The 19,074-nt window shown below is 41.4% G+C and overlaps 1 protein-coding gene across 4 annotated transcripts in view; it reads right to left on the reverse strand.

Moving 5' to 3' along the window:
• The window catches only part of NRP2 (neuropilin 2), a 207,475-nt gene that overhangs the window by 54,035 nt on the left and 134,366 nt on the right, over positions 1 to 19,074 (reverse strand). For all 4 annotated transcript variants that reach the window (XM_070933220.1, XM_070933219.1, XM_070933223.1 and 1 more), the window contains exon 12: positions 15,039 to 15,191. In XM_070933220.1, the coding sequence (XP_070789321.1) occupies positions 15,039 to 15,191 (153 nt within the window). The remainder of the gene's footprint in view (positions 1 to 15,038; positions 15,192 to 19,074) is intronic.

The following is a 19,074-nucleotide window of genomic DNA, read 5'->3' on the forward strand; positions in this document are numbered from 1 at the left end:
TGACAGCCACAGTGATGAGATCTCAGTTTCTAAGAAGTAGATTTTTCAAAAGCAAAATTGCTCCTGGGCACTTATCTTCTGTTGAAATTAATAGATGTCAAGTTCTCAAGTGTCACTCTGGCATCAAAATCGCCACATTCACACAACCCATATAATAATGCAGACCTCTTCATTAAAAACATATAATCACAGTGTCTCTGGATTTAAAGGAAGTATATCAAGAGCACCAAGTCAAATTTGTCAGACAATCTGCTATTTTTCTGACTTTCCTGCCAATATGGCCAATACGAGAAAAACATTTTAAAGTATAGAGCACAACACTGACTTGAAAGCATCACTGGAGGTAGAAATCAGCAGCCAGGGCTGGACTCATCTGACCTTGTGAACCTCTGGATATCTGTTCAACCATACTGACCTCTATCAGCCAGCCTGTTTTAATAAAGCAGGTGCCCTCTCTTTGCACAGAGACACACATCAGAATTGAGCTCTGGCTCATTAAAAATCAAATACAGCTTTTAAGCATAGTGGAAATTTAATATGCAACCAACCAACAATAAACATACAATTAAACTGAAATATTTAAGTTATTTTTTAAAAAAAATACCTGTGAAAATTAGTTTGAGCCTGTCATTAAAAAGAAAGTGTCCCATGGTACTCATTCCTAAGGCCGGATATTTTTTATAGTTTGTAAAAATATTTCTCCCATAGAAAGAACAGAGAGAAAGGTCTCCTCCAGGGATTGTAATACAAGGGAAGATTATACTGGATGACCCAACTATAAAAAAAATGGAAGAGGGATTTTTCCCCCCAATCCACTTTCCCAACATAATGCACCATTTCAAAAATAGTATTCTTATGCAAAATATCCCCAAATAAAATATTCCTTATTCACTGTAGTTTTGTTTTTCTATGGTGTTTCTAGTTCAAGGATACCATTTTGATGCTCAATGTCCAAAATTAGACATAGCTTTCAAGATTATATTCTACATTATGTAAAGCCATAACAAACTGGCAGCTTTATTTTGATGCCTTCCCCAACAAATTCCAGCTAATTAAGTCCTATAAAGTAAGAGAATTGAAAATGACTAGCTGCTGGGCAATTCATCTCCCCACTTTAGGGAGTGGGGCAGTGATTGGAACTGACATATATAGGGCAAGTGGCAAAGAAGCAAGAAAGACCTCATTCAGTCTCTCTCATCATTTTCTGGATGCTGCAATGAGAAGGGAAAAAAAACCCACCAGGATTGTGTTAAAGATAAAAGATACCCATTAAAACCATTACAGAATATTGCAAACATGGCCCCCTTTCCCCCAAATAAAGTTCTGCTCTCCTTTCTTTTTTCTCGTTACAAGCCTGGAGAGAACTACATGGAAAAACAGTGGTGAGGAGAATTGATGGCTCTGAAACCAAATGTTAATGAAGCAGGCAAACACTGGAAAAGAAATAGAGTGGGTGACTAGAAACCAGGGAAAAGGAAGGGTGCCTGTGTCTTCTAACACTCCTCTTCTAACACATTACTGATCATACCCACAGATCACCTGACTTCAATTCCAAACTAATAAATGGCAAAATATTAGAAATTTTACACATCTTGAAACTTTGGTGAAATGGGGTCAGTTTAAGAAGATCATCACATCTCATGACTACTTAAGCCTGTCTCATTCATGGGCTCGGAGAGGAGATGAAGACAGGACAGCATGACCAGGAAGAGAGGCCACAATAGCCAAGGGCAAGTGGAGACAGACAGGGCCTAAGCAGGGCCGGATTTAGATGAAAAGAGGCCCTAGGCTATTCCACTTATGAGGCCCTTTCACCTATACTGAAAGTGTAATTTTAATTTTGCTAACAATTTGAATGTAGGCCCCTCTTGATCTTGAGGCCCTAGGCTGAAGCCTAGTTAGCCTATAGGAAAATCTGGCCCTGGGCCTAAGTAAACAGTAATGGGTACACCAGATGGCTTTGGGGATAATCACCATTTCTTCCCCAGAAAAGCAGCATCAGTGGGAGTTTACCAGAGCCAGACTGCTGTCCATTGCTTTTCCACATGGATAGATATAATGTTAGTGCCCCTTCATCAAACCCAGAAAAAGGAGAAGGATGACTGGGGGATATACTAACATTTTTTTTAAAAAAAAATTATCTATTGAGAGATGTTTGTTACTTTATGTTGCTATCAAACATCCCTTTAACATATAGCAATGCAGTCCCCTCTGCATCTGATTTCTTTGTTCCCTCTCTGTGGCTGTTAGATGAGGCAAGAAGAGTTTGAAACTGGCAACATGCCTATCATAGAGAGAAAAGGGGCTCTGAAATAAGCAGTCTTAATCAGAAATGGAGAGAATACCTTATATGAATGAAGGCAAATATGTGTCACAGGATAATGATGTGAGATCAAATGTGGGTCAGTCACTGGGACCAGAGATAGAAGACCTTATAGTCTCACTTAGACCATCTTCTTCTGTTCACCAGAAGGATTTGTGGGCATCTCAAGTGTCATTAACATATAATATCGAAACTTATTCTTTGGGCAGCCCATTAAGAGCTATTGGCACACAGCCAAATCTTGCTTGTCATGCTGAGGTACTGAATATTTTCGGAGAGATTATAAAGGAGGCAGCAGGCATTACCTATCTTTATGTGAATTTAGAATGATTCAGTGGCTCATGCTAATGGATGAAGGAATATAATGAAGGCCTGGTGGCCAAATAAGCAAGATCCATTGAAGACTGATTGGCTCTGCCAGGAATTTATATTTTTTGATGTTGTTAATTGGAAAGGAAGCAATCAGTACCAAAGAAAAGGAGCCATTCAAAATGTGTGGAAAAATAAAAATCTCTTAGGCACTGAACCGCTTGAGGAAGGAGTTTTAGCAGAAGGTTCTGATAAATGTCTTTAGGATCAGTAGCATTATTAACTCCCTCACCAGCTCTTTGATTTAAGGAAAAGGATCTGTTTTTAGTAAAGAGACAGGAGATAAAGCTTGAGCTGAACTGGCATCAAATGTTCAAAAGGGTGACCCTGAGGGATCAGTTCTGACATTTCTGCTTCCTGCTGCCGCCTTTGGAGTGCCTACTTTGCATGGAGATTTATGAGAGCATCTGGATTCAACTGAGCTAGGACAATAAGAACATGCAAATCACTGTTGCTCACCAAACAACAGCATAACTTAAATTTCTTGATAAATTATGAGTTGATCTTCCTAAGCAGCATTCTGGGAAGCCAAACAATTTGGCTAACACAGATATCTGTTTTCTGCCAATGAGATGTCCTTGGCAACATTTACCATAGCATGAGTAAGACATTTCTGTCATTCAAACAATGCACTGGTGTGATAACTTATCTCTCAAAGTCATAATGTGTAGATCTGGCCTCTGCAATACCCAGCAAGGAAAATGGATGCAGCAGCAGAGATGGCACCATCTCCACCTACATAAAGCAAATTGAGTTGCTCTCTGTTTAAGCAACCATTTTTTAACAGTGGGCCAATATGGGTTTTAAATCCCATCAGACAGAAAAAGGGAGACAATCAACAATGTCTGAAAAAGATTCCCTAAACCTTAACCTCAATTTTCCTCCTTAACACTAAGGAAAGCTAAAAAAAGTTCAGATTTACTAATAGAGGAAACCATTGACTGAAGGTATAAAAAGCTTATTTAGTTGGCTAACCTAAATCTAGGGAGCTGAGGTGGCGCAGTGGTTAGAGTGCAGTACTGCAACTACTTCAGCTGACTGCTAGTTCAGCAGATCAGTGGATCAAATCTCACCAGTTCAAGGTTGACTCAGCCTTCTATCCTTCCGAGGTGGGTAAAATGAGGACTCAGATTGTTGGGGGAAATATGCTATTTAGTATACTGTCTTTGGTGTAAGCCGCCCAGAGTCCTCAGAGAGTGGGCGGCATAGAAATATGAATAATAAACCTGAGCCAATGCTTTTAACTTGCTTCCAATCTGCTTCTATGAGACCCTTCTTACTTTGCAGTAGTCTTGTTTGGGTAATGCTGACTCAGTCTTTCATAAATGTAATATTTAAAGCCAGATGGGCATCTTGTCTCACAGGGAACTTTCCCAATCAGATTACCTGTTAATTTACTTGCCAAGTCACTGCCATTTTATTTTCTAAATAAAAAATCTATATATCAGCCAAATCAATGGAGACTTAAAACATTGTGGTCTGCATAAAGTCAAGCTTTTAATCGAATTTAGGGAAACCAATAAGATGATCACTGGCCTATCATCTCTTTTAATTATGCCTGATTTTCATGAAAGGCACTGTAACTACAGCTACTTCCAGGTTGAACTGAAGATAGTCTGCTGAATACCTTGAACAATCTCCCTCACTGCCTATGCCTTGAAATGCACTTGATATGAATCTGAATTATATGCATTCTGGTATTGCTGACAGATTTTTCCCCCTTCCCATAAAGTAGAGAAGTTTTTTATTTTGGCCAACAGAAGGTCATTAATTCTTTTAACAAAGTCTCACTCTCCCTGACTGTCTTCAAACTTCAAAGGTATGCTTTGTTTGATGAAGTTTCATACAAAATACTTAAAGGCAATCAGCCCCTCCCCCTATGATTAGACAAAGCAGGAAATGGCCATATTGCTCCACTTCATGTTTCTTTAAGTACTTTTCTGGCACCTTTAATAACTGGATGAGGCTTTTGCATGTGCACTGCATATGCATAGAAGTTTGTCCCAACTTTTTCAGTTCCTGAAACTGACTTGATATTTATTTGCCATCAAATTAAGGGAACTATTTATGTCAACCTAATGAAGAGAAGGTAGGGGCAACATGACAGTTGTCTTCTGATACTTGGAGGGCTCTCACAGAGAAGGAATTGTCAACTTATTCTCCAAAGCACCTGAAGGTAGGATAAGAAATAATGGGTGGAAGCTCATCAAAGAGAGATCCAACCTAGAAGTTTCATGACAGTGAGAACAATTAACCATTGGAAAAGCTTGCATCCTGTTCTACTCTGCTCTGCTCTGCTCTGCTCTGCTCTGCTCTGCTCTGCTCTGCTCTGCTCTGCTCTACTCTGCTCTGCTCTGCTCTGTTTATTTGTAGTGATACTTGGATTTCTTTCCCTGATGACCTGTCCCTAACCTGATCCTTCAGCTCTTCCAATGATGCATTCATTGCTACCATAACTGATTTCATCCACCTTGCTGCTGCTCATCCTTGCCGGTTTTCTTCCAAATTTCTCAGCATCAGAGCCTTCTTCAGAAAGGGAGACAGCAATAGCACTTATACTTATATACCACTTCCCAGTGCTTTACAGCCCTCTCTAAGCAGTTTACAGAGACAGCTTATTGCCCCCAACAATTTGGGTCCTCATTTTACCCACCTTGGAAGGATGGAAGGCTAAGTCAACCTTGAGCCTGATGAGATTTGAATTGCCAAATTGCAGGCAGCTGGCAGACAGCAGAAGTAGCCTGCAGTACTGCACTCTAACCACTGCACCCCTGTGGCTCATCATATCTGGATCTTCACATCATGTGTCCTAATCCTGGAACTATTGCCAAATTTATTTTGCATCACTACTATGTTGCAAAGTACCTCATTAAGATGAAGTGGTCACCTTGCACACCACAAGAAAGAAAAGTTTTCAGCTTCCTGTTCAAACCTGAAGAGATTCTTCTATACTTTCTCAAAGCATTGAAAACTGCCTGGATGAGAGGAACTGAGATGAAATGCAAACTGATTGGGAGATATTAAACTGACTAGTGTGATTATGATTTGGAAAATTAAGAATGGAGAAACAACTGGACAAAATCTACACAGCAAGGAAAAACCTGGCCTGACCATGCATACGGCATTCATCAACTGATTCTAAGCATTCGTTTTGCAATGTTCCGAGATCAATATTAGAAATGTGAGCCAGGAAATTTAATTCCAATTCAGATAGATAATCTAGGTGATGTTAAACAAGCCATTGAGTTGTTTATCCTATCTGCTCACATTCAATTTTGTGCTTTGCAACATATACACGCAGCATCTACCTTCTTAGGTTTGTATCATTGCATACATTATTTGTGAAATAATATATGCAAGATAACTTGAAATAGGGATTTGCAGAAATTTAAATCACAAGTGGGAAAAATTCTTAAGATCCAGTGTGGTTCGAACTATCAGTGGCATCTTATAGAACTATGATGGCGAACCTATGGCATGCAGCATCCTCTCTGATGGCACATGAGCTGCCACCACAGTTCAGCTGTCCTACGCATGTGCCTCCCACTGGCCAGCTGGTCTTCAGGTGTCTGCCATGCATGCACGGGGTGTGTGCGGGGGCGGGGGGCATGTGCGGGGGCCATGTGTTCATGTGCGGGGGCTGCACATGCATGCGCGGGGACCACACACATTGCATTTTGGGGATTCGGGTGTGCGCACTTTGGGCACTCAGTCCGGAAAAGGTTAGCTATCACTGCTATGGAAGATACCTCTTTTCCTGTTCCCGTATAGTGGCCACGCAAGGAGAATATATATTTGAATTCAGGAGCTGTTATTTCTAAAAACCAAAAGGCGATCATGCAAGACCAGGAAAAGGTACATTTTCTTTAAGGTGCCAGTAAGAAGATTAGAGAATATGCCCATGCCAGATCTGAAGCATCTCTCCTGCTTTAGATCCAAATACTTGCATACTTCTACTCTGAAACATTTAAAGTGCTTTATAAAATGCTAGTAATAATAGTACATATTGTGATTGTTGTTACTGTTCTTGTTGTTATGATTACCATTTCAAAAAAGTATACGAGACCACTTTATATTAAATACTTCTAGCACAATGTAGCACAAATAATAGGGTTTTGTGGGATTTCAAAAAAGTTATTTTTCAAAATTCACTCTGTGATCAGAAACTTATTCTTCTACTGACTGAGCAGATGCTTTACCACTGGTCTATGGCCCTTTCCCAAGCCACCAGTACCCTATATTTATATTAACATATACTTTTTTCTCATCATTTTTCAATAAATCCTGTATAAATTATATATATGGTTTTATGATCCCATAATGTTTCCCCCATGATTCACTGATCCCATACAGAATTCTGTATCCCTCTTTATCAGGAGAAGATCTGAATTCTGAGAAAATGACAACATAACCCATCCACTTAATTCAGACATAAACTCTACCTAGACTCACTACCAGATAATCTGTATAAAATTGTAGGCTAAATCCTAATTATTGACATAGCATGAAGATCTTTCACTGCAGGAGCACAGAAATCTGTTTGCATGTGAAAATCCATGGGAGAGGAAAAATCCCTCCTGGCATGAAAACTGGAGTTGTACATTCCATTACTCTGGAGAACAGCTCATGTCCTAATGGATATGGGTGTGTAGTAAGAGAGACAAATTGCTCTGGGTTTGCTTTTACCAAGAGAGCTCCCTGCAGTTGTAATGGGACTTTCAGAGGGATGCAGGGATGGGATTCAGCCAGTTCGGACTGGTTTGGGTGAACCAGATGTTCATTTTAATCTGGTTCGCCGAACGGGTAGTTGCAAGGACTGGCTGACCCTGCCCCCCCTCCCCCCTCCCAGAAGTCTCCATGCGGCCGATTTTGGATGCCAGGTAAGTGCAGGGCCTGCACGGAGGCTCTGGGAGGGCGAAAAACAGGCCTACCAGAAGTACTGGAAGTCCAGAAATGGGCCCGTTTCCGGCTTCTAGAGGGCCTCCGGAGCCCGGGGTAGGCCATTCTCGCCCTCCTGGAGGCTTGAGGAAAGCCTTCAGAGCCTGGGGAGGGTGAAAATGTTCCCCCCATAGTGCAGAAAGCTGACTAGGCCACGCTCCCATGGCCATGCCCACCCAGCAACCGGTCAGAGAACCGGTTGCTAAATTTTTTCAATTCCACCCTTGGAGAGATAATCTTTGAGGCACAAGAAACATGGGGCTAAAAAAGGAAACATGAAGCTGATGGAAAGACTATCTTGGAAAAAATGGAGTGAAGAAAGTATATAATTTAGGGAGTCTTCCAATGCAAGGAGGGAAAGAGCTATGAAGAAAAGGAAAGAAGAGGACATAGGAGGAAAAAAAGCTTCCTTGCATGGACTTTAATGATCTCCTACTGGAACGCAAATATTTATCTTGCCTCATTTTGCTAGAGCCTGCTCTTCCTTTTTATAACTCTAATTCATTGTCTGTGTTTCCCCATGTTTTCTTAGAGGTACAACCCATTGCCTTTATGGGAGCATTTTATTGAGCATCCACAGACTTTACAATTTAACTTGGAAAGGCTTGAAATACTACAAAGAAACGTATGCCCTGATCATCAACTCAAAGCAGATTTTTGTTTTTTGTTTCTCAATATCTTGGGAGGGGGAAACATTGCTAAATAGGACGGCATTATGCCAGGACAGATGGGCAGGCCCACTCGCAGTCACCACTACCAGTTCCCCGAACCAGTACAAACCAGTTGAATACCACCTCTGTTGATGACAGTATCTAACCATTTCATCCTCACCCTCACCCTCACCCTCCACCTTCCTATTCTCCTTTTGCCTTCAATCTTTCCCAACATCAGGTTTTTTCTCCCAATGAGTCCTCTCTTCTCATTTAGTGGCCAAAGTATTTGAGCTTCAGCTTCAGTTTGAAATCAATACAGTTTTCTTTTGAGTAGTAAGACAACACTGCATCTCTCTTTCCTGGGAGCATTTCATCACATTGTGCCTATGCTATGCCTAGGACGTTTCTTTTTTCTTCACATTATCAATTTTCTAGTCTATCTTGAGAAGCAAGAAGCAAGTTCTCTACCTCTTGCTCAGAACAGGAATGCAAATTAAAATATTCTAAAAAAAAATATCTCTGGCCCGCACCATTGTTTCTACTGCTTTCCACAAAAGGCCTGAGTTTTGAAGTACAAGGTTTCCTCTGAGCATATATATATATTAAGTGAATACTCATGTCCTCCTCATATCATTAAGGGTGCCGATGCAATTCATTTTTCATGCACGCCTAAACTCAAGCACTTCTATTTAGAATCTGTGCTATCTGTCATTCTTTTATGACTATAATATCCATTGAGAAAAATAATACTTATGCCTTTTTTATTGTTGTTTTTTAAGTGAATCTAATAAATAAATGTATATTTATTTATTTATTTGATTTGATTTGATTTATATGCCGCCCTATCTCCGTAGGACTCAGGGCGGCTCACAACAATAAAATATCCGAACAAAAGCATGTTAAAATACATGTTAACCCCCACAGTCCAGGCTAAACAGCCATGTCTTTAAGTCGCAGTGGAAGGTGCGGAGGTGTATCTCCCCCCCCCTTCATTATCTGTTGAAGCTATGGTTTTCATTCTGTGAAGGGTTTTATTGCACCAAGAAGTAGCTACAGTACCAATTTTAATAATGAACTGAACACAGGGAGGTATTTGGTTTTCTGTCCTTAACTACTACACTACCACTTCTGGTTGTTTGGTGCTGTTATTCCCAAGCGTCTGTTTCTCTCCCTGTTTGATAGATGCAGAAATCCTGATTAACCTTCTCCACTAGAAGCACACTACAATATGAGATATGATATAGCCATTCCAATCTCATTTCCTTCAATGAAAAATGTAAGTGATGCATTTGGGAATAATTCACTTGAAGGAAAGTTCTCCTGCCACTGAAGTAGGCTGAAGTAACACAACCTATTAAGACTTTTTAAAAAGATGATGAAATGCAAATAAAGCACTATTTCAATATGGGAACAGTCATTTGTACATGAGTATCGTACTCAAATTATTTCTTTACCAAACATACTCTGAAGTGGGGGGGTGGGGAGAGAGAGAACAATTATGAGACATGTCAGGGGAGAAAAAATGGAATGAAAAATTTAGGCTGAGTTATAAAAATAAGTAAGTTTTCTACTTACTTATTACAGAAGGCTTATTACATTAATTAAATATTATTACAGAGAATAAGTTGGAGAGGGTGTACAGTCTGAGTCTTTCATGTTGCTGGAGGCCGCATTTTTTCTGTGATATTAATTTTCTAAAGCATTTTAAATGTTAAAGAGGTAAACACTGGAAATAGGAAACAGTTTCTCCAACTGCACCCCTACAGAGACTTTGACTTTGGAACAACCCAAAACTAAGGTGACCAGATTTTAACATTGGTAAAGAGGGACATTGTGGGCGTGGCTTATTTTGTGGGCATGGCTAGCTGGTCATGTGACCGGGTGGGCGTGGCTAGCTGGTCATGTGACTGGGTGGGCGTGGCTAGCTGGTCATGTGACCGGGTGGCCATGGCTATGCGTATAGGGTAAGGTGAACAGATTTTAACATTGGTAAGAAGGACACCATTGTGGGCGTGACTTGTTGTGTGGGCGTGGCTTGGAGGCCATGTGACTGGGTGGGCGTGGCTAGCTGGTCATGTGACCGGGTGGCCATGGCTATGTGTATAGGGACTACTCAGAGGGCTGAAAAGTCATTTCTGACAGGTCCTCACACTTTTGACTGGTCCTCACACTTATGACCATCCTCACATTTATGCCCGTGCAGTATTCTTAACAACCATGTCACTCATTTCACAACTGCTTCTCTTCACCATGGTGACAAGATAGGGCAAAAACGTAAAATGTGAGGACAGTCGTAAGTTCGAGGACTGGTCAAAAGTGTGAGGACCAGTCAAAAATAACTTTTTCAGCCCTCTGAGTAGTCCATATGCACAAAAGGACTAACCAGAGGGCTGAAAAAAGTCATTTCTGACAGGTCCTCGCACTTTTGACTGGTCCTCACACTTATGACCATCCTCATATTTATGCCCATGCAGCATTCTTAACAACCATGTCACTCATTTCACAACTGCTTCTCTTCACCATGATGATAAGATAGGGCAAAAATGTAAAATGTGAGAACAGTCGTAAGTTCGAGGACTGGTCAAAAGTGTGAGGACCAGTCAAAAATAACTTTTTCAGCCCTCTGAGTAGTCCATATGCACAAAAGGACTAACCAGAGGGCTGAAAAAAGTCATTTCTGACAGGTCCTCGCACTTTTGACTGGTCCTCACACTTATGACCATCCTCACATTTATGCCCGTGCAGCATTCTTAACAACCATGTCACTCATTTCACAACTGCTTCTCTTCACCATGATGACAAGATAGGGCAAAAATGTAAAATGTGAGGACAGTCATAAGTTCGAGGACTGGTCAAAAGTGTGAGGACCAGTCAAAAATAACTTTTTCAGCCCTCTGAGTAGTCCATATGCATTAAAGGATACAGCAATAGAGAGGGATGAAGGAATGGAAATTAGAGTAGGAGTGAGGGTAAGAGAGGGAGGAAGAGAGGAGGAGAAGGAGAAAGGAAGAGGAAGTAGGGAGGAGAAAAAGAGGGTGGGGGGAAGAGAAAGTAAGAAGGAAAGAAAAGAGAGTGGTGGTAGGTTTGAGGAGAAAGATTGCTGTACAATAAAAAAGATGAAAGGGAAGAAAGCCAACCCCAAGCAAATATAAAGATATTAAGATTAAGAATGAATTGTTAAACTTTAAAGAATAAAAGAGAACAAATATGAATAAATAGCAATAATTAGAATTTAGAAACACACATACAAACATGCAATGTATTTTCTTTGAACAGAATATTTGGCTGGTTCACAAATTTAAACAGCGTTTAGTCATTTCAATTAAATTTACAATTTCTATATTTCCTTTTTGCCATATTTATTCCTCATCTATTTTTTTAAAAAAACAATATTACCCTTCATCCTCATCTCTAATCTTAATCAAATTCAATTTTTCCCTTCTATTCTATATTATACCCCTTCCCATTGTCATCTATTTTTATATCCATCCTCACATTGGTTAATTATGTAATTATGTAATACAGTTGTTTAATACAAATTCAACATTTTAATATAAATCAATTAGTTATATAACTATATTTTTTTGTATATTAATCAATATGAACATGAATATTCCAATTATTTCCATGCAATCCAATTTCTTACAAATCAATTAATTATATTTACCAATAATAATAAACCAAATAATTTCCCCCATATATTCCTCCAAACCACAACTTAACCATTTCTGCTTTCAACACAATATACAATTATTAATAGTATCTCAATTATTACAATTCCCTAGTTAAATAGAGCTTTTTTTCTTTTGTGTTTTAAAATCCAAAATTTCCCATTGTTTGCAGTTTTGTACCTACCTTTTTTGGTGAGGAAAAAGAAAAAGAAAGAAATCTGTCTCTGCCTCATTTTGTCACGTTGCAGGTTTAGTTTCGCTTTCGCCTTTGTTTTCAGTATAGCTGGGGGGGGGGAAATCTGCTCCAGGAACTTTTTGCAGCTTTTCGCAGCTAATTAACCTAGCGGAAGCTGTTAACAGGGACTGTTTTTCTATTTTTGCAGGCATGGGTCTATTCATTTTTTTTTTAACACTGATCAGCTGTAGGTCGGCCCTTTGAAGCCCCGCGGCAAGAGTTTAAAGAGTTTTTTTCCCCTCTAGCCATCAGCGGGGATTCAGGAGGCAGAATGAAAAATCGGGACTTTTTTAAAACGCCCCAGGACGCGGGACAAATTGCTCAAAAGCGGGACTGTCCCGCCAAAAGCGGGACGTCTGGTCACCTTACCCAAAACGCACACTAGAGGCCCAGACAGCAGTCTCACTTTCTTTCTAAACATGACAGTTCAACAAAAAATGTGATCTTGGAAACTTTAAATGGAATTTAGGGTCAAAGCCAACATGTCTTAGCAAAACCAGGGGCTACTCTTCTTATCACTAAATGGAGGATCTGAAATAGAAACAAAACCGGCCCCCTTTCTGCCTTACTACTACTGTCACCCTCTTTGCTGCTTTATTTTTCCCGAGTCTGAAAATAGAGGAAAGAAGAATTTCATTCCCACTTCAAAGTCAAATCTGAGTTTATCTGGCTCAGTTCTTTAGGAAGGATGTAATCTTCTGTGCAAAATGTTTGCTGATAATTTTGTTAGTATGCATAAAATAGAGAGCCAGTTTGGAGAAGTGGTTTAAAGTATTAAGCTAGAAAGTGAGAGACCTTCAGTTGTAGTTCTGCTTTAGACACAAAGCCAGCTAGGTAATCTTGGGCCAGTTCCTCTCTCTCCACCCTGGGAAGGAAGCAAGGGAAAGCCACTTCCAAAATCTTGCAGGACATCACCCCCCCACACACAAAAAAGACAGCGTAATGTCACCTCCCTGGGCACCTAAAAAATCATGGGCAAAAATAAGATTGTCTAGTGGTTAAAGCACCAGGCCAGAAAGTGGGATCCCATGAGTTCAAGTTCTACCTTAGTCACAAGAGCCAGCTGGGTGACTTTGGGCTAGTCACTCTCTCTCTCACCTCACTTCACAGAGTTGTTGTGAGAAAAATGGAAGGAGGAAGGTGTGTTGTATATGTTCACTGCCTTGAGTTATTTGAAAAAATAATTAAGACAGAAAACAAACAAACAAACAAACAAATCTGGAGAAATGAAATTAAATGTAGCAGTTCAAGCCAATGGTCTACACTGACTGAATGCATGGCCTTAACATGCTGTAGAATCTGCTGCAAGGCACTGGGACCCTACAGCAGACGCTGAGATAATTTACAGAATACAATATATAGAAGTGTTTGGAAGCTAGTATTGCAAACAAAGGCTGATGCTTAACCACCTAAAAGATAAATTAATCAGCGACACACAATTTGTATTGGACCATTTTTTCGTCTTTTCTGTTCTGCCCAGCAGGGAACACTATCCTTCAATTCTAGAGCCTTATAAATCAGTAAATCTAGTTATTACCACCAACATATAGCTACCAGGGAGAATGAGTGGTTACAAAACACTTCTCTGTTAGTCAAGACCCACTAATGGGGATTGGAATCAATTGGATTTATTGAATATGCATGCTCCTTGGGTACAGATGTTGCAGTGATCGGGACTAATGCCTTAGCAATAAAATTAAATTGTGTGAAAGATTTCCCTCACACAGCAGGACCACTTCTAGTAAATCCTCAGATTTGTGGTATGAAATTTTAATGCCTGTTCATGGAAATTAGGCAAACATTTCTTTGAAGCTAGCAAATGTCTCCTCTTCTTCCTATGTCCAATGGGGAGAAGGAAAAGCGTAAATCCTGGAGTTTGTTGAAAGAGATGAAGAATGAGCAAACAGACTTTCAGCTACCAGACAAACTTAGATCCTCCACACAGCACAAGGACTCATATTGTGAAATCCTTATTGTGTTCACACAGTCCTTTGTCTGACAACACAAGTCTCTGTACTCGCAGAAGTATCAAAGCCTCCAATGCAAATATCAGGGTCTTACAGAGGCCCAGGCAAGTTCTAGCCTCAAGGGAAAATTGACAATGTGCATAGCAGAACAGCAAAAGATCTCCTTAGTTCCACACTGAAGAAGTATTCGCATGCAAAGGAATGCACAGAAAGCAGAAGCATCCACACTATCCAAAGTGAGACTTTTATTATTGATGTTTAAAATCAATACTAGCTCACCCAGACAAAAACAAGCACACTATTCCATTTTCTCAGCACATAAGAAGTCTGCAAATAAACTGAATACACGTGCACATGGACAGTTAGCACATGATTTCAGTTTCCTCTCTGATTGTGCAAATATCCCTCCTGCAACAAATGCTTTACTTGAACCATCATTCACAACATTCACAGATAAGAGATGATACTCTACAGTTATAAGAGCTAAGGACAAAGAATAGGGAGACACAAATTCAAATTCCTGATCTGAAGCTGTTATTCCATAGCCTCGCCTAGTTTATAGGGCAGTGGTGAAGACATAATAATAGGTGGTATGTATATGTAATGAAAACATATATTAGGAGAATTATACCACATACTGATTTACACCATAGACATCATATCTGTTTAAAAGCACTGTGACTTTTTTTACGTTGATTTTATTGAAGCAACATAAAAAATACTTGGAATTGATAAATAATTTTACAGCAGTATGCCAAAAAGGCAGGGTTTACAGACTTTGTAATGTATTCTATAGTTTTTCAGAGATAATTAAAGTGCTTACTTTCCTAAGTCCACAGTTCATGGATATTTTTTCTTTTAAAATGATATGAATTGACTTACCTGGGTAGACCCCGATGCCTGGTTCTAAATGGCTAGTCCAGGTATTTCTAGAATGAAAGGCCCATGTAAATCCTGTAGATGTGTCATGTGTCCAACCACAAAAATCTTCAGGAAGATCAAAGTTGCAATTGAATCCTAGTGGGACCTGGAAATCTTGTAAGAAAATAGCACAACATAAAAATGAGATCAAAGGAAGGCCTGTTTTTATTTAATAACTAACATAGTTGGCAAATCATAAATGGTTATAGAAATATAAAGTATTTTCAATGTGTGCAAGCATACAGACAGACTAGAGGTTCAGATAAATCTAAAATAAAATTTTGGAATTAATTATAAAGTATCCTTCCTATGTAAAAATATTCTTGTTTTGAATTTACTTAAAAAAAATATAATAAGACAAGACTTTAAAAATTGGGCACTCGAGGGAATTAAAAATTATAATTAAATGAGAAAACTTAAATTTGATTTACAGATGAAGCAAATTTAACATTGGAGATGTTTAAGGATATTTTGAACAATGGACCCAGAAGTTAATTTTAAAAGTGTCTATTTCTATAGAAAGATTGTATCTAAAGCAGTGGTCACCAGTGGTCACTGGTGGTCCGTGAGAAAATTTTGGTGGTCTGTAGAGAAATTTTCGTATTTTTGCAGGTGGTGCAATACGGAAAAAGGAGCGCAGCCCTCGCTGTTTGGAATGAATGTTGCTGTTGTGGCGGTGGGGAAGGGGGCGGCACAAGCAGGAAGAAGCGGTGTTTGCGATGGCTGGAAGCTGCGGGAGCGAAGCACTATTTTCATTTGCACGGCAACAGCATTCTGCCTCGGTATATTTGCGCCAGCCAGTGGCGCAAGGCAGCCCTCCTCTCCTGCTGCTTGGGACTCGGAGCGGTAAATGGCATCAGGTCTGGGGAGCAGCCGGATTTTGCTCTCCATTGCAGACGCCAGATCGGCTCCCTGCAAGCTCTCGTCTCTTGAGGACCACTCCCTGAAGCGGCACTGGAAACTTTGGTCGGGCTTCTCGAGAGATGAGAGCTTGCAGGGGGCCGATCTAATGTCTGCAATGGAGAGCAAAATCTGGCTTCTTCTCTCCGCTGTAGGTGTGGCATCAGGATTCCGCCTTGGTATATTTGCGGCGCAAGGTAGCCTTCATCTCCTGACACTTGGGACTCAGAGCGGTATATGGTGACTGGTCCGGGGAGCAGCTGGATTTTGCTCTCCATTGCAGATGCCAGATTGGCCCCCTGCAAGCTCTCGTCTCTCGAGGAGCCCAACCAAAGTTTCCATATGGGATTTTCCCTTCAGGGATTTAGGATTTAGGAAAATATGAGAGATAGAAAGAAAAGGAGAGAATGAGGCAGGAAGAGACCTACCGGCTGACCCCATGGCCGCCATCCCCATGGCAATGATTACCTGTGAAACAGAGGAGGCGAGAAAGATGAGGGCAGCGGAGCCAGACAAACAAATGTGTAGCGGAGCCAGGTGTGGAGTTGAAAGCAGCAGAGCCGGACAAGGCAGCACGCAATGGAGCCAGGCGGGTGGGAAATAGGCAAGCGGAGCCAGAGTCAGATGAGCCAGAAGAGTCAGAGGTACAACAGAGCCAGATGAGCGGGACGGCAGGCAAGCTGAGGCACGAGCATCGGGACCAGATAATTTTGAGGATGGTGGAGGTGAGCTGAGCAAGTGGGGCATATGTGAGACTGACTGGAAATGTGCAGTTGGCCAAGGCAAGAGACAGTGATAGAGATATTGGGGTGCCAGGTGAAGGACACGAGGCAAAGGACACGACTGAGAGTGGGGAAGAGCCAAATTGCCCAGAAAAGGGCACAGAGGGACCCTTTTGGGGGCAGCTCTACAAGTGGGGACTCATCAGGGATCTACTCTAGTCCTTTCTCATAGCAGGGGTGATCACACCCAGAGACATGAACCAAATAAGTAAAATGGACTCAACCACCGTTACTAAATAGTGAACAATTCTATTGAACAAAATAGTCTAGTAGGCTATTTCAGTGTAGTGACTGAGATTCCAAGGGACACTTGGACAGAGGAGGATATTCTGCAAGCGGTAGAGCTTTATTCCCAGACCAGAGGGCATTTGTTGTGGATATGGTGGTGGACTGGACACTTCCCCCTCCTTGTGTTATTGGAGTGGAAGAGAAGGAGCCCAGCTTGCTTTGGAGATAAGAGTTTCCAGTTAAATGAGGACGTAAGAGTGCAGGTGGTTCACTCAACCACCCCTCCAAGCCAGTGAATCAAGGAGTAGGGGCAAGTCCATACCCTTAGCTGGGACATTTGCCCTGAAGGAGGAAGCACACATCCCTATCATATCACTGAGCTTCTCAAGGCTATGGAAGACATTGTGACCATGTGCACCCAGGCTAGCAGCAATCACTCAGGGACCGGGTACAGGAAACTACATGTGTTTTTAGGGACACAACCTGTGCCAGTGGGGGAAAGGAGTACAAAGCCTGGATGGAACAAGCCATGCAGGCAGTAGAAGAATGGGATGTTCCAGAGGCACAAAAGAAGAATAAGATAACGGAGAGTCTGTAAGGTCCAGCTGCAGAAGCCATTCGAAATGTAAAGCTAGGTGGGGTCATGTATGGCTCATGACTACCTCCGCATATTGTAGGATGAGTTCAGACAAACAGAGACAGTTTCTAGCCTGATGCACCAGTTTGAGCACATGTACTAGAAAAACTGCAAAAGACTTTGTGGGTATATTGAATCAGTTATTATGTCAGATCATGTTGAGGAAGGGATGGAGCCGGCTGAGGTAGATTGGACTAGATGCAACAGATTCTGTGAGATGCCTCACACACAGACTCAGTCTGGATACAGCTAAGGGCTCTGGGTAAGGGGGCTACCGTGGTGTATTCTGAAATCATAAGAGGGTGAGGGCAGAAGAGGCAATGGAAGATGCAAAGGAAGTGTGGCCAATTCGCCGGCAGAATTGCCCCTAGGAGCTGGGATGGTGAGCGCTGCAGATGCTGATTCCAGGCTTACCACCTTGGAGAATCAAATATCCTGACTGATAGAGGCAATGGCCTTGTTGACAGCAAAGGCTGCCTCAACCCAGAGTGGAGACGCGACAGGACCAGTCAAAGGAGGGGCGGACTTCTCTACCCCAACTGAGAAGATGCTGAGATCAGTGATTTGTTATCTTTGCAGGGGTGAAGGACACTATAGATGTACCTGTCCGAGACCACAGAGGCCAAGAAGTCAGACTCAGTCAGGAAATTACAGAGGGCCCCAGTGAAGGAGCCAACTGGGTGCTCACCTATGGCAGCTAGCTCCAGCCTTAAGAACTGCAGACAGCAGAATCGGGCACTGCAACACAAGTGAAGTCCCACCTAAACCCTACTTGGTTGCAGAATCAGTGGGAACACCTTCTTCTGCAACGGATTTCTACCTATGAGGTGTAGCGAAGGTAAAGCAGTGAGGCATCACAACAGGTACCAATGATAGTTGACAGAGTCCCTGACAAATTAGTGGATCCCTCCCTCATAGTGCTAGTGCAAGTGGAGGGTGTTTACACAAGGGGTCTTCTGGACTCAGGCATGCAGATGACTCTGTTTTATAGGGATTTCTATGACAGACAGCACCTTTCCCTACAAAAGCTGGACAATCTGGAGATTTGACGACTTGGGACTGAGAGGTTTCCTTACAACAATTACCTACCCCTCCATATGACGTTTGGCCCTGGCTGTGGGGCACCCTGAAACTGTTGATACCTTAGTCATTTTATGCACCTGCCGTGAAGAATCCCATACATTTGAACAATCGAGAGAAGACTGCTTTCATATGTCTGCTGGGATTCTATGAGTACAGCCGGATACCCCAGGGTTTATCAGGGCCCCAGCAACTTTCCAGCAACTGATGGAATGAACGGGAGGAGACGTGAATTTGATCAAGGTGTTAATATATCTAGACGACATCATCATCTTTGGAAAGACATTAGAATAGCACAAGGAGCACCTGGAGAAAGTCCTAATATGTCTTCATGATGAGGGGTTGAAGCTGTCATTGGAGAAGTGCCAGT

Source organism: Pituophis catenifer, unplaced genomic scaffold, assembly GCF_029215685.1.
Source record: "Pituophis catenifer annectens isolate HBS135680 unplaced genomic scaffold, rPitCat1.0.hap2 SCAF_1, whole genome shotgun sequence".
In the NCBI taxonomy this organism is placed as follows: domain Eukaryota; kingdom Metazoa; phylum Chordata; class Lepidosauria; order Squamata; family Colubridae; genus Pituophis; species Pituophis catenifer.